Here is a 14,270-nt window from a genome sequence, read left to right as displayed (position 1 = left end):
GCAAGCCCAAACTGCTCAGCTACTGGGCAACCCGGGGTTGGAACGGCTGAAATGATCAAATAGGGCTAGGGCCTGTCCTCTTCCTTCTAGGCTGCCCGAGAGCCGCTTCACAGGCTGTGCAGAGTGGCAAGGGGCGAATGTCGGGTCAAGCCCTCAGGCCCTATGCCCAGTCAATGCCAGTACTAGAAGGAGCTGCACCTTGTGTCTGTCTCCAGGTAGCACAGACTCTTGGGCTGGCACATACTCACTTCACTGGGGCTGCGTCTCTCAGGGGCTGTGGTATCACCACTGAACTGTTGTTGCTCCTGCAGGGCAAGGTGGGCCTCTCACCTTGGGGGGTGTCCCCTCTGCACCCCGACTTGCCGATCTGCCAAACCGTGCAGAGGGCTAGGCATGGGCTGGAGTCACTATTTGGCGTGTCAGGGCAGCAGACCTAGCTGCAGCTCTGGGGCATGCCCTTGCCTCCCGGTGTTCAGGCAGTCTCTTATCGGGATGGGCCACAATGTTCGGTGGGGGCCAAGTCCTATCTGTCATGGGCGGTCCCCAGTTTTCCAGTGGCTGATGTGCAAGCCATAGAGGAGAGGACAAGGGAATACCGAGCTGGCCTAGCAGTTCCCTCGCTCGGCCACCACCGGAAGGAGCGGCACCCTGTGCCCGTCCATGGGTTGTGCCGGGCTGGAGCCCGTGGTCGCTCACATGCCTGGGTCGTGTCCCACAGCCGGGCCTCTTATGTGTTGCCACCGCACCTCAGTCATCGCTTTCGCAGGACACTGCAGGCCTCCCACCTCACAGCTGTTTCCGGTACTCCGATCCGTATTGCCGCTCAGATGGCTAGGCAGGGGTTGGAGCTGCCATTTTGTGTGTCACCCTGACTCCTAGTGTGGGTCTTGTCACCGGTGTTACAAGCCTCAATCACCGCCCCACTCTGGTAGTGGTAGCTGTCGGGCTAGAATGAGGACTGACCTGTGCAGAAAAGGCAAGATACTGCAGCTGATGGTGGCGGATAACTGAGGGGTCTGGAGCACTCTGAGTGTGACTGCTATCTTGATGCCTCAAGCCACGCCCCCTTATTAGGAAGTTTTAAAATTGATTCTAAAATGTTTAGAATTAAAGCCATCAAAGCTGACCCAATCCTTGGACTATTCCTTATTCACCCTGAAGCAGTCCGCTACTCCTTTCGTTAACAATTATGCATCTTCCCATATAGCATTATGTAAAGTACTGTCAGATATTGATGCATCCACTTTTTAAGGCAGTGATAATCTACCCCAGAGGTTTTCAAACTTTTTGGTGCTGAGACCCCCTTGTAAAACCTTTTTAGGCGTAAGGACCCTGTTACAGGAGGAGACGAGACAGTAGGCTAGGGATTTTGATGTGGATATCCTTTATTATGATCTATTATGATAAGTGGCCTGGACAATGGCCCTTTAGAGTCATTTTTCTCTTCCTGACTTGTTTTTACTCACATTTCCTTCACTGGCTTAGCAGTAGCGGTATGGTTCCTCTGTCGTCTGGTGCCAGGATGCCCTTGGGAAAAAGAAAGCCACAGGCGCTAGTGTTCTTGTCCATAAATGAATAAAATAGCCCTTCACTACGTCATCGCATCTGTCGTGCAAAGAAGAAGGGATAAAAAGTGATGGACACATGTGCTAGAATACACCCTATTGTTCGCAAGCAGAGGATTCTCACTTAGGATGCCACCATGAGATTCTGTATCAGAAACCAATATCCCCAGTGCATCAAGAAAGTCTTACTCCCAGGACTTCATTACTTTTCCTGCTTTTCACCCTGACAGCCCCGTGAAGCGCCCATGAGACCATACCCACCGGCTCACCCTGCTCACAGAGCTCCACAACACTTGATTGAAGCTGAGGCTCGATAACGGAGCCCTGGCTGCCTCGTCCGGCACGCCTTCCCACTGACAGTCCCGGCTGCCATTCTTCTCTCGTTCTGCCTCTCCTTTTGCGTATGACGTCTTCGGCTGTGGAATTGCTTTTCTCCCGCAGCCAACATCCTCTTCTGCTTCCAGTTCTCATCGTCTCTCACCTGTCACACCTGAACGCCGCCGATCTCCTATCGCTCAGCCGTAGATGACCTGCTTCCTCCAATCTGACCCGGAAGTGCAGCTCCAGCATCGGATGACAAAACCAGCAAGCAAGGTTTTGCAGTGCCCCATGGCTCCCTCCACAAGCCCCAGGGTTATTGTTATCACAGACCCCCTCCTGACAAAAATTTCTGGAACCTGGTACTCCTCATCATCAACCTCTAAGGACAATCCCACAGCAAATTATTTTTACGGTGGGGAAATGATATTAGACAGTGTTTAGCAAACCAAAGGTCAGTGAGCAGTGAGCGTGGAGGCATGGTCCAAGGTGTAGCTAAAAATAGAGGGCTTCATTTATGAGAATTTGTGCAGACTATGGGACCCGGGTGGATTTGAGCCCTGAATTGTGTTGGCGACTTGCTGTGTACTTTTTTTATGTTTCCTTCACAAGTTCCGGAGTGGAGATTGATAGTCCTCGTACCTATTTTGGCTATCGTTCCAGAACTCACTTCAGACGTGCATAAGGTCAGACACTTCTGGTCAGGTCAGACACTTCTGGTCTCAGCATTCTGACCTCCAATAGCCAGTTTTTTGGTACCATCCCATTAGTGCTGTTTGGAAAGAATCGTATAGCCTTGAAAAAGTCTGTAGAACGAAACACGTATCAGCGGCCCATCTGCTTGACTTCTATAACAGGACTGGATAATAAATGTTACACATAGTACAAGACGTCTTTTCTTCTCAAAAAGTGTATCTCTTACTACAACTTAGCATCATACTGTATTTCTTGCTGCAAATCGGCACTAATGTCTGGACTATCTATGTGTGCTTAGGTACTCCTTTGTATGTATTAACTAAACAAAGACTGGGCTGGCCTGTGGCTGTAGCAAGCAATACAGTACTTTTTAAAACGCGTCCCATCAGCCCAAATTAGTCACATAGTACTTTTTTCTGAAAACTGCACTAGTTTTAACATTTTGAAACCAAAAACAAATGAAAAATCAGGCTCCTAAATAAGCTGTGTAAAAATACACATACATTGCCACTCTCCTGTGACTTAAACTCATTGAATTGAGTACTTGCTGCTGTGTTATTGAAGTAATTTCTACTTGGATAAGCACCGTGCTGCACCATACATTGTATCTATTGTTTAACTGTTGAGTTCTGATCTCTTCCCTGTCACACCACTTGTGAGAAAGTGGCTCTATATATACTGGACCAAGATAAGGTACAGTGTGTATAGAGTCCACAAACCCCAGAGGTATAACAGAGGTTAAAGCCAAGTGTGACCTTACTCTCTAAAGTGGTAGCTTGGTCGAGCAGTAAGGCAGTACTAGAGGACAGTGTAAAGCATTGTTGTACACACAGAGTCAGAAAAAGGTTTTACACACTCAAAGACTGAACTCCAGGTCAATTGTTTTTATATCAAATATATAGTTGTTTTATTTTTAGAACCAACAGGTATCAAAATATACTGTACTCAATATGAGAGGTCTCAGAAGAGTACTTTGCAGAAAGGCAATACATTTTGTAAACACAATAGGTACAGGGGTTGCAGTAGGCAACACCATTTTAAACCTAATTTAGCACTGAGCTCAATGGGTTTTTCTATATAAATACAGCTGATTACTTTGTAGATTACTCTGGTAGTTCCAGAACTGGATCCTAGATTCAGTCCTGGGATCTGAGTGGAAAACCGTCTAGTAAAAACGTTTTAGTTATTGCAGTGATTTTTAAGGAATATAAAGCTATTTTAAAAGTTCACCATAGAAACTTTTCAATGAAAATCTGGCAATGTTATCCAATGGGAGAAAATTCAGGTTGCAGTTAAAGTACGATCTTGTTACTTTTGTAATCCAGTACTGGCCTCCCAGGTCCAGCACTGGGGTCTCAACTTAAAACAGGTAAGTAATTACGTTTCAATATTTGGTATGATTTTTAAAGAATATTTAAGTTTTCAAAAGTAGGCAGAAGAAATTTCATAGAAAAGCACACAATGGATTCCTATGGAGAAAATTCAAGTTACTAGTAAATCCGACTAGGATTACTTATGCGGTTCAGTACTGGGCTACACGATGCAGTACTGGCTTCTCTCCTGATCGCAGGTGAATACTTCGAAATTCGGTTGATTTTATGGGAATATTTAAAGTTTTCAAAACTTCACACTTAGAAGATTTTTCGAGTCAAACCAGTCAATGTTATCCAATTTATTATTTATTTCTGATTTTGTAAAGCGCCTGGTTACACTGTCAGTGTGTCCCCGCGCTGTCAGAAGAGTCAGTTGCTCCGACAGTCAGAAACAGGACGGGCTAATCTTTAGGAAAGAGGAATGTTTTCAGTTTCCTGCGAAAGATGAGCTCCGATGATTCCACTCTTAAGCTCGGGGGGAGAGAATTCCATTTGTGTGCCACCAGAATACGGAAGGATCTGCCTCCCATTCTGGCCTTCTTGTGTCTGGGGACAGCAAGAAGTCCTGCTCCTAATGAGCGGAGTTGACGGGTGGGCGTATAGGGGCATAGCAGGTTGTGAAGGAAGGCCGGACCCTTGCCATGTACGATCCTGTGGCCAATACACAGGGCCTTAAAGTCGATCCTTTCGTTAATCGGGAGCCAGTGCAATGTTTGTAGGGATTTTTTAGAGGAGGCTCTTCTGGGTAGCCGGAGTACCAGGCGAGCTGCAGCGTTCTGGATTGTCTGCAGTCGCCGCCGACTGGAGACGTTGGCACCTAGATACAAGGCATTTCCATAGTCCAGTCTTGACGTGACAAGAGCATGGACCAGGGTCTTCCTTGAGGATTCTGGGAGCAGGTCGATGGTTTTACGGAGTTTCCGTAGAATCGAAAAGCAAGCACCAGCTACTCGTCTGGTGTGGTAGTCGTAGCCAAGCTTAGAATCCACCCATACTCCAAGATTTTTCACCTGATCGCTGGGGGTAGGGAGTGGCCCCAAGGTCTGCGGCCACCAGGCAGATGTCCAAACTGAGGGGGGTTTTCCCACAACTAGCACCTCAGTCTTGTCACCGTTAAGACGGAGGCAGTTCATCGCCATCCATTCAGCCATCTCCTGGAGGCATGCTGAGAAGTTTGCGGCGGCTAGTTCAGAGGGTTGGGTCAGAGCGATCACCAGCTGGGTGTCGTCTGCGTATGTTACTACTTCTACCCCATATCGTTCCGCAGTAATGGCCACGGGGGTGACATATAAATTAAAAAGTGTTGGACTGAGGCTTGATCCCTGCGGCACTCCTTGACCAAGGTCAAAGGTGTCGGATCGTGCTCCTCCTTGCTGCACCAAGAAGCTGCGGTTGGTAAGAAAAGATTCCAGCCATAGCCAGGCCATGCCTGTCACTCCTCCTTTCTTCAGACACTGTAGCAACGTATGATGTGCCACAGTGTCGAAGGCTGCGCTGAGGTCCAGGAGCACCAGTGCCGCCACATGCCCTGCGTCCACGTGCTTCCTCAGTGCCTCAGTCGAAAAGAGGAGGGCTGACTCTGTGGAATGGCGGGCTCGGAAGCCCGATTGGTTAGTGTGCAGGAGGCCTCTGGACTCTATGTGTGCTGAGAGTTGTTGATTAACTAGTTTTTCTGCTAGTTTAGAAAAGAAGGGCAGCAGCGAAATGGGGCGCAGGTTACTAAGCTGGGACGCACTGATGTGGGGTTTTTTCTTAAGAGGTAGCACGACTGCCTTTTTCCATCCGTGGGGGACCTTGCCAGTGTTAAAAGAAGTAGATAATATGTGGCCAACATAAGGTGCTAGACGACTCATGGCGCTGGCCAGGAATTTGGCAGGGGCAGGATCGTGAGGGGAGCCTGATTTAATTCCTTTAGCCATGGCTATCAGGAGGTCCTCCGTCGGAACCTGGAATACTGTGAGGCAGTCTTCGATCTTTGCCTCCCAAATCGCTTCTTCCTGAGGAGGAAGACGGTTGGAGCCAGTTCTGGCATCTTCAGGGAAACTGGTGTAGATGTCGCGTACTTTTTTGTAAAAAAATTCCGCGATGGCATTGCAAGATTGAGCTGAAGTCTCAGCCTGCTCTGAAGAGGGGGGAGGTGTAGTGATCTCTTTATAGATCCTAAAGAGTTCCTTGGATGAGCAGTTAGCGTTTTCTATTTGGTCAGCGTAGAAGGTCGCTTTGGTTTTCCTGATTAGGAGATGGTAATCTTTTAGGCTAGCTTTATACACAACTCTTGCCTCTAGTGAATAGTTCTTTCTCCAGGCGCGTTCGAGCCTCTTACAAGCTGCCTTGGTTTCTCTAAGAGCTGTGCTGAACCAAGGTGCAGTTTTAGTTTGTCGCTCCGGACCCTTATTGGCCCAAGGGGCAGTGATGTCCAGGGCTTTAGTGATGTTTCTGTCCAGGGCTGTACAAGCCCTGTCAACATCTACTCCTAGGTCTATGGGAGAGCCGTTTAAAAGGAAGTGATGTTCAAAAGAGTCCATGGAAAAACGTGACCATTTCCTCTGTTGTTTGTTGTCGCTATTGTGAATTTTTTTATGTTGAATCTGGATTAGGAAATGAAAGGGGACAAGGAAGTGGTCGGTCCACAGCAGGGGAATGGGAAGGTCCTGCTTCAGATCCTCCATATTGTTGAAGATGGGGTCGAGTAGGTGCCCCTGCCGATGAGTGGGGAGGAGGGAAGCTGTTCCTAGTTGCAGGGTTTGCAGCTCTTGGCACAGTTCTTGAGCAGCTGAATTATTGAGGTCTTCGAAGTGGAGGTTAAGATCCCCAAGTACTAGGAACCTCCTGTATCTCATAGCCAATGGGGTAACGTTCTGGATGAGACTATCCGCAAAGTTTCTGCTACCTCCCGGGGGTCTGTAGATTAGTAGGCCTTTAATTACCGTATTTTTGTCTATATCGATAGAGAATGACCCAGTTTCGCTATCTGATATATTTGCAGGTTCGAGGGAGCATGTCATATTCACTCTATGGATAATGGCGATGCCACCACCCCTTCCCTTAGGTCTGTCCTGTCTACAAATTGCGTATCCCGGGGGCAGGGCCTCTCTGACTTCAGGGTCTGAGTCTTCGTCCAGCCAAGTTTCCGTGAGGCACAGTATGTCCCATTTGTTGTCTGTAATCAGGTCGTATACCTCTAGTTTGTGTTTTTTGAGGGAACGACAGTTGAGCAGTGCACCAGTGATTTTCCTACTATGCTCTGGTTGGGCGTTATCATTGGGCGTACTTGTTTTAGGATGCTTTTTAAACATGAAGCCACAGTGTTTGCAGGGATACGTCGGTCTACTTATGCTAAGATCAATGCTGTGCTCACATACCTTTAAGTATTTGTTACGAAGGCTGAGGAGCTCCTCTTTGTCGTATCGGATGTCTGGAAGGAGCGGACCAAGGGGTCTGGCCCCGTGCCCCGGTCTGCCGCGGACGGGCGCAGACGGGCTTGCCTTAGGCGCGCCTTCGGCGCGCAAACGGCGCTCCCGCTGCGCTCGTCCGCTGCGCTTCCGCCGGCAGCACATGAAATGGGCAGGGGAGGGCGTGGCCTTAAAAGTGGGCGTGGCCTGTGCGTCGCCGAAGGCGAGCTGGGGGGTCGTTGCAGCTGTCTCGTGGGACGCTGTTCGTGCTCGGTTTTTGGAGAGTGAAGCAACAGGCTTCAAGTACAAAGTAGCAGATAAAAACAATCAATTTCCACAATATTTAAAATGTGTGTGTCTCCCGGCGACTGCCTGCGGAGCACTGATGCTTCAGAAGGCGGCGCTCGGCGCGCGCGCTTTTCAATGATGTCCCAAGAGGGGGCGTGGCCTTAAAAGTGGGCGTGGCCTGTGCGTCGCCGAAGGCGAGCTGGGGGGTCGTTGCAGCTGTCTCGTGGGACGCTGTTCGTGCTCGGTTTTTGGAGAGTGAAGCAACAGGCTTCAAGTACAAAGTAGCAGATAAAAACAATCAATTTCCACAATATTTAAAATGTGTGTGTCTCCCGGCGACTGCCTGCGGAGCACTGATGCTTCAGAAGGCGGCGCTCGGCGCGCGCGCTTTTCAATGATGTCCCAAGAGGGGGCGTGGCCTTAAAAGTGGGCGTGGCCTGTGCGTCGCCGAAGGCGAGCTGGGGGGTCGTTGCAGCTGTCTCGTGGGACGCTGTTCGTGCTCGGTTTTTGGAGAGTGAAGCAACAGGCTTCAAGTACAAAGTAGCAGATAAAAACAATCAATTTCCACAATATTTAAAATGTGTGTGTCTCCCGGCGACTGCCTGCGGAGCACTGATGCTTCAGAAGGCGGCGCTCGGCGCGCGCGCTTTTCAATGATGTCCCAAGAGGGGGCGTGGCCTTAAAAGTGGGCGTGGCCTGTGCGTCGCCGAAGGCGAGCTGGGGGGTCGTTGCAGCTGTCTCGTGGGACGCTGTTCGTGCTCGGTTTTTGGAGAGTGAAGCAACAGGCAGGTAAGTAAGTTATCGGTTGCCAGGTGAGTACTCGACTGGGGAAGTTAGGGACCCAGGCATAGACTCAGTGATCCCCCAGGGTCAGGTAGGTACAGTTGGTTCGCCCTCAGCGGCACAGCGGCAGCCGGGTGCAGAGGAAGTTAGGCCCAATGTTATCCAATGAGGGGCAGGGGGCCTCCAGTTGGTTCCTGCTGGCTAGCAGGCTACGCAGCTGTGGGAGCTGGGCTCCTGGTCACTTGCTCAGGGCCAAGGGGGAAGTAGGATAGGACAAAGGTTGCACAGCCAGAGGCACTCGGGCGGCTGGGCGCAGGGTGCTTTTGAGCCATCAGGCGCTCAATGTTATTCAATAGGAAAGGTAAAAAGGTAACAAAGGCCGCAGACTTGTGGACGGTGATTCTTCAGGTGCGACCACCACTTCGAGAGGTAAGTTGGGATCTTGGGGAAGAGGTAAGTACCCCAAAGGCAGGCACAGGGGGCTGCAGGGAGCCGGGTGCAGGGGTGTCTTTTGGTGTCGGGAATCTTACACTCGGCTGGTTGCAGTTGGTGGGTCCCTGGTTCTGAGCCTGCAGGCGTCATCTAGTTCGTCTAGGAGGGTCTTTGGGCACTGGACTTCGGGTCCCAGTCGCCGGGGGGACGTACTTGTGGTCTTGGATCACTCTGGCACGGGCCGGGCTCTGCTGGTACAGAGTGGGCAGGTCTTGAGGTTCCTGGCTGGCACCAGGGGGTGGTTGTTGAAGCAGAGCCTCTGCTTATGGGAGTCCCAGTCTTTAAGAGGGTCAAGGCAGACATGTACTCCGGGTGTCCCAAGGTTGCTGTCTGCAGGAGTCGCTGAGATTAAGCAGGAGCAGGTTCCAGGATCGACAGGCCGGTAGGGCTGGGGCCAAGTCAGTGGGTGTCGTCCTGTTGTTAGCAGCTGCACGGCGGGTCTTTTTTCTTCTTGATCTTCTTTCTTCTCTTATTATCGGGTTCTGAGGAAGGAAGGTTCAGGGTGCCCCTAAATACTAAATTTAGGGGCGTTACAGGTAGGGCAAGGGCAGGGACCAATAGGTCCCTGTCCTGGGGTGCAAACACCCTCTAACCTGCTCGTCTCCTGTGGGAGGGGGGGCAGGAGCCTAGCTGTGATTGGGCAGGGCTCCCCATCTTCAAGATGGTCGGAGCCCGGGGTCGTGCTTCACCTCGCCTCTCCCACCTGAGGGGTGGGGTTGGCACAGGCTGGGACACCCCCCTTCCTGACGTAGGGTTTCCCGCCAGTCTTCCCGCCAGCGTGGGGGTTGGAACTGGTAGGGGCCAGTTGCTGAGTACAGCAAATGATCTGGGGAAGCTCAGAGGCGGCATGCCTTTGAAGCTTCCTCCTGCCCATCCTGAGGAGGAGACCTAGCACCTCGCCCAGAATGTGCATTGTTGCAGGCCCAGGAGAGCGGAGGGCTCTCCACCCAGGGGTCCAGCAACATGTGTGCTGTGTGGCAGCCTCTGCAGCCACTCAGACCAGACGTGGATTGTAGGTTAGGTTTTCAGGGGGCATCTCTAAGATACCCTCTGGTGCATTTTACATTAAATCCCACCCTGGCTTCAGTGTGGCTTTAATGTGCTGAGAAGTTTGGTACCAAACTAGTCAGTCTTCAGTTCCGCCATTATGGTGCTGTGGAGTTCGTAATGACAACCTCCCAGAACCATATACTCTTAATGGCATCACTGCACTTACAGTGCCCAGGAATGGCTCTGTGTACTGTAGGGGCACAGGGCTCATGCACCTGTGCCCACACCACTGGCATAGAGCACCCAGCTAGATGGGTGACTGAAGTATGCCAGGGCAGTGGGTTTCTGTGGGCATTGCACACAGGGATGTGTGCCATGTCGACTCTGTTTAGTTCTGTACTTAGACACTCTGCCTGCAAAGGCAGTGTGTGGGTGTCAGGGTACTGGGCCCCTACGGGTGGCACAATAAGTGCTGCAGCCCTTAGGGGTCTTCTGTGGTCACTAGGCCCTTGCTACCTAGGGTACCTTTACTAGGGGCTGATAGGTGGCCAGAGATGCCAATTGGGTTTTAGGCTCGATACAGTTTTAGGGAAGGAACACCGGCCCTGGGTACCTGGTTGGCAGGAGCCCAGGGCACACTCAGTCAGGGCACATCAGCAGTTCAGCAAAAAGTGAGGGCATACCAATGCAAGAAAGATGGCACTTTCTCACACCACCTCTCTGAGAAGACTTGGACTGATCACACTTGCGACCCTGAGATTGAAGTTTACAAAGGTGCCCATTTTGCAGAGCCATAGTACAACAGACCGTAGGACACATGAGGGAAACTACTACACCCACTATAGATGGAACCCAGTAGACCCTGACTGAGCTGTGGCCTCGCGATCGCAGTCTGACACCTCATGAATTTTAGTCACCCGTTTGCACTTGGACTGTAAACCGTTGATGGCATACCAAATCCCCAAAGCGGATTTGCATTGAATTTATAAATATGATTATGGACTTTGTGGGGAGCATACAGCAGATAGGCATTGGATTAGCATATTGTAGTTCTGGGATGACTCCAAGCCCTTTAATTATGGGACAAGAGGCTCCATTTTGCCTATGAGAATTTTGGGATGGACGTCTGCTTTGTCCTGTAAACCTTCATCCGCTGTCCTTTCAATGGGATTTACAAACCGAATCCTTTCTTGTTAATACAAAATGAGCAGGATTCTGAAAATCCTACCAAATGGTCATTTTTGTCTGTGATGGATCCGTACATTCGCTGCAGCTCAAAAGTATTGTAGAATTGAAAACTAGACACTATTTTTGCAGAGTGACTGCTTTGCATCCAGAAAACAATAAATACATCAGGTCCTTAATCTTTATATCTCTGCATTCAGAACGGTCGCCACCACCTCCTTACCAGATGAGCTTTGTAGAGGCATGTCCCATTTTAAAAATTGGGGATAATCTAAACATAATTATGGCTTCTCTTCTGCTGCCTCAAACATATTTAGAAAACAAGCATTTAAAATGCAATTGGTCTCGCAATTGCTAGATTTTGAGCTATTGTCAATGTAAATGGCAATGCCCTTGTTAAAAAAATTAAAAGGCATTGTCATTTAAATTACCAATAGTTTAAAGTTTTTAAAAAAGCAATACATATCATATTGCTGAGTGCAGTGTCCGTGAAGCGGGCACCGCACTGAGTATTAAAGTAAAAAAAATAAAAAATGAAACCGAGCGCAGAGTCCCGGAAGAGAGCGCAGCGTTCAACATCGTTTTAAAATTTTCATTTAAACTGAGCACCGTTTCCCTAATGCGGACACCGCGCTCAGCATGAAATACAAAAAAATGCAGCTGCCATTTTCCCCATCCGTGTCAATAAACCAAATAGTGCTCACCCACTTATAATGCTGTCCGTGTAACAAGCCAAGTAAAAGGTCCAGTCGTTATGGGCAGTAACAAATGCAGACAAGGCTGTACCAAGGAGGGACTAACAAGCCTATTTACAAATCAGAAACCAGCATTGAAGAATGACAGTGACACAAGCCAATGACCAATATGGGCTGAGAGTGGGCAGGGCATCCTCTGCATACTCTATTACAGCATGCCCCACAGAGCGAGCAGTGCTTGTGCACTGCCACTAGGCTCGACCTAATGAAACTTATTTGAACTCATCCCCTTAAAAGACTTCGGGTAAAAACACAGGCAAAAAAGAAAAAAGAGCACTGGTGAATCCAGTAGGTCTTGCCTTATTAAACAACTATTGCTCTGTAGGTCTTACTTACAACTGATAAATAGGGGGGTGCAAAATAGTTTAATTGTTTACTTGGGAAAGTTAGTGAAATTCTATGAAAATAATGCTTTCGACAGAAAATGGGGGGTTGCTTGTGTCCCCCCAATTTTTTTTAAGCAAGTACATACTATTCTTAAGTTTGAGTAAAAAACGGTCTCTGTTCGACATTTTATGTATGAACCAGTCACTTGGAAGACTTTTTTACATGAGATCGGCGCACATATAAAAACAATTGCCAAAATTGCGTTTGTGAAATTTCACATTATGCAAATTTCTACAGCATAATTTACATTGTACTTAGGCCTATTGAAAATGCAAACCAGAACTATCAGTTTTAGCAGTGCTTGTTTACATTGCACACTCAGTCCCTGTAATTACTGTTTTTGTACCTGCCTAAAAATACAAGATTTAAAATGGAAGCTACACAAAATAGCCACTCAGTCACATGTGACATTTAAATACTTTTGTGGCTATGAAAAGCTGCAGTATGTGCTTTCCTGATGTGGGCAATAGTATCCTAAGCTGCTACTAGAGATCACGTTTGTCAAACAGAAATCTTTTCTATAGCACACTTCAGTACCTAAGGCCTGTTACAAGAGGTTCCTTGAGTCAAACACAAATGCTTGCAGTAGCAGGCTATAGTACCTTGGAAGAGATCGACGAAACAAGGGAGATCAGAAGTGAAAGAGAGGGGGATAAGTGAGCAAGAGTAGACAAGACTAAGAGGACGGAAGGATAAAAGGGAAAGTCAAAGCAGTGAGCAAGAAGCGAAGACAGACGAGAATGATGGAACAGAAATTAAAGAGAATGAGAGAAAGGAAAGTGAGGGAAAGTGAAATATGACTGGAGAGAGAGCGCCTATGAAAGCATATTCGGAGAGGGAGAAGGAAGCAAGCAGAGACTAGCAGGGAGGGATGTGTAGGTCTACTTCTGAAGTCCATGCTTTGTATGAAGGGAATCTACTACCAAAAATGGGTGCAGGAGATACTTTTATGGAGGATGTTAAGGACATGTGCAATTTGGTCTCCACTTTAAAGTCTAAAGGTTTTTGTATGTGGTTCAATCAGACTCACTTTGAGATATGTGACAGGAGTCCTTGCAGCTGGATTGACTGACCACATTTTACTTTCTTTTTTTATAGGTTGATGGAGAGGTTCTTGATGGACGGCTTGTATCCTTTGTAAATGTTGTGCTTAAAATGTTGTTTTGTAAGAATTATCACAGTTTCCGGTAACACAATTGACCATCTCAGCTTGCTTGAAATAATCATACATTTTTCCCCATCATTTCATCCCGCTCTACAGCGGGTCTATACTAGGCTTGTCTTTAATGTAGTTCAATTCTATGTCAGGACCGGAGGCTTCAGATTATGCTATATCTTCCTTCGCTTTATTAACATAAAGAAACCACAGCAGCTTAGGAAAATATATAATAAGAACAAAAAATGCTTTAAACATAAAGCATTGACGTAATGTTCAACAAAAAAACAACAACAACTCCCAAGAGTCTCTTTGCTTGTAACAATAGCCCATAGTCCTTTGTCTCTGTCCATCATCACTATATAACCGGACTTCCCATCATCTTCCTCTCTTTCTTCGCTGCTCCCGCAGCCAGATAAGTGTTTTTCTATTTTGTCTTCTTTTACTGTGATTGATTGTCTTGTGTGCGGTCTTTGGGGACTCCTTGCATGGTTTATTCCCTTTCAGAGTCCCCGGTTGCGGGAACGTTCTATCGTTCCTACGCGGCTTTTTTCCCACTTGTGTGCGGTGTGTACATAGACCGCAAGGGGGCGGCCTGTCGTCTCGCCGACCCTCCGGCGCGCCTCCGCAGTGCGAGGAGCCACGCCGTGGGGTCTGCTTGCGCAGGGGCCGACCCTCGCGTACCCCTCTGACACCTGGTGATCCGGGTCTGTACTTTACCAATTTTGACGCCCTCTGGGGTCTGTATAGCGGTTCTGACCGCGTGAATCGCCTTCGGGCGAGATCTGTGCACCTCTTTACCCGTGTGTGGCCTAGCGCGCTTGAGGGGTACGTAGACCCGGTCCCGGCGAGGAGGGTCTGCGCGCTTGGGGGTTGGTGCAGCCCACCTG

General features: G+C 48.7%; 1 protein-coding gene across 1 annotated transcript in view; it reads left to right on the top strand.

The window, feature by feature from the left end:
- LOC147750923 (rab-like protein 2A) overlaps nucleotides 1-14,270 on the top strand; it is a 213,417-nt gene that overhangs the window by 47,711 nt on the left and 151,436 nt on the right. The window contains exon 3 of the mRNA XM_086918827.1: nucleotides 13,323-13,352. Within this exon, the coding sequence (XP_086774953.1) occupies nucleotides 13,323-13,352 (30 nt within the window). The remainder of the gene's footprint in view (nucleotides 1-13,322; nucleotides 13,353-14,270) is intronic.

Source organism: Lissotriton vulgaris, chromosome 1_1 (genome assembly GCF_964263255.1).
Source record: "Lissotriton vulgaris chromosome 1_1, aLisVul1.2, whole genome shotgun sequence".
Taxonomy (NCBI): domain Eukaryota; kingdom Metazoa; phylum Chordata; class Amphibia; order Caudata; family Salamandridae; genus Lissotriton; species Lissotriton vulgaris.
Note: the sequence above shows the minus strand (reverse complement) of the source record. Positions and strands in the feature narration are given on the sequence as shown.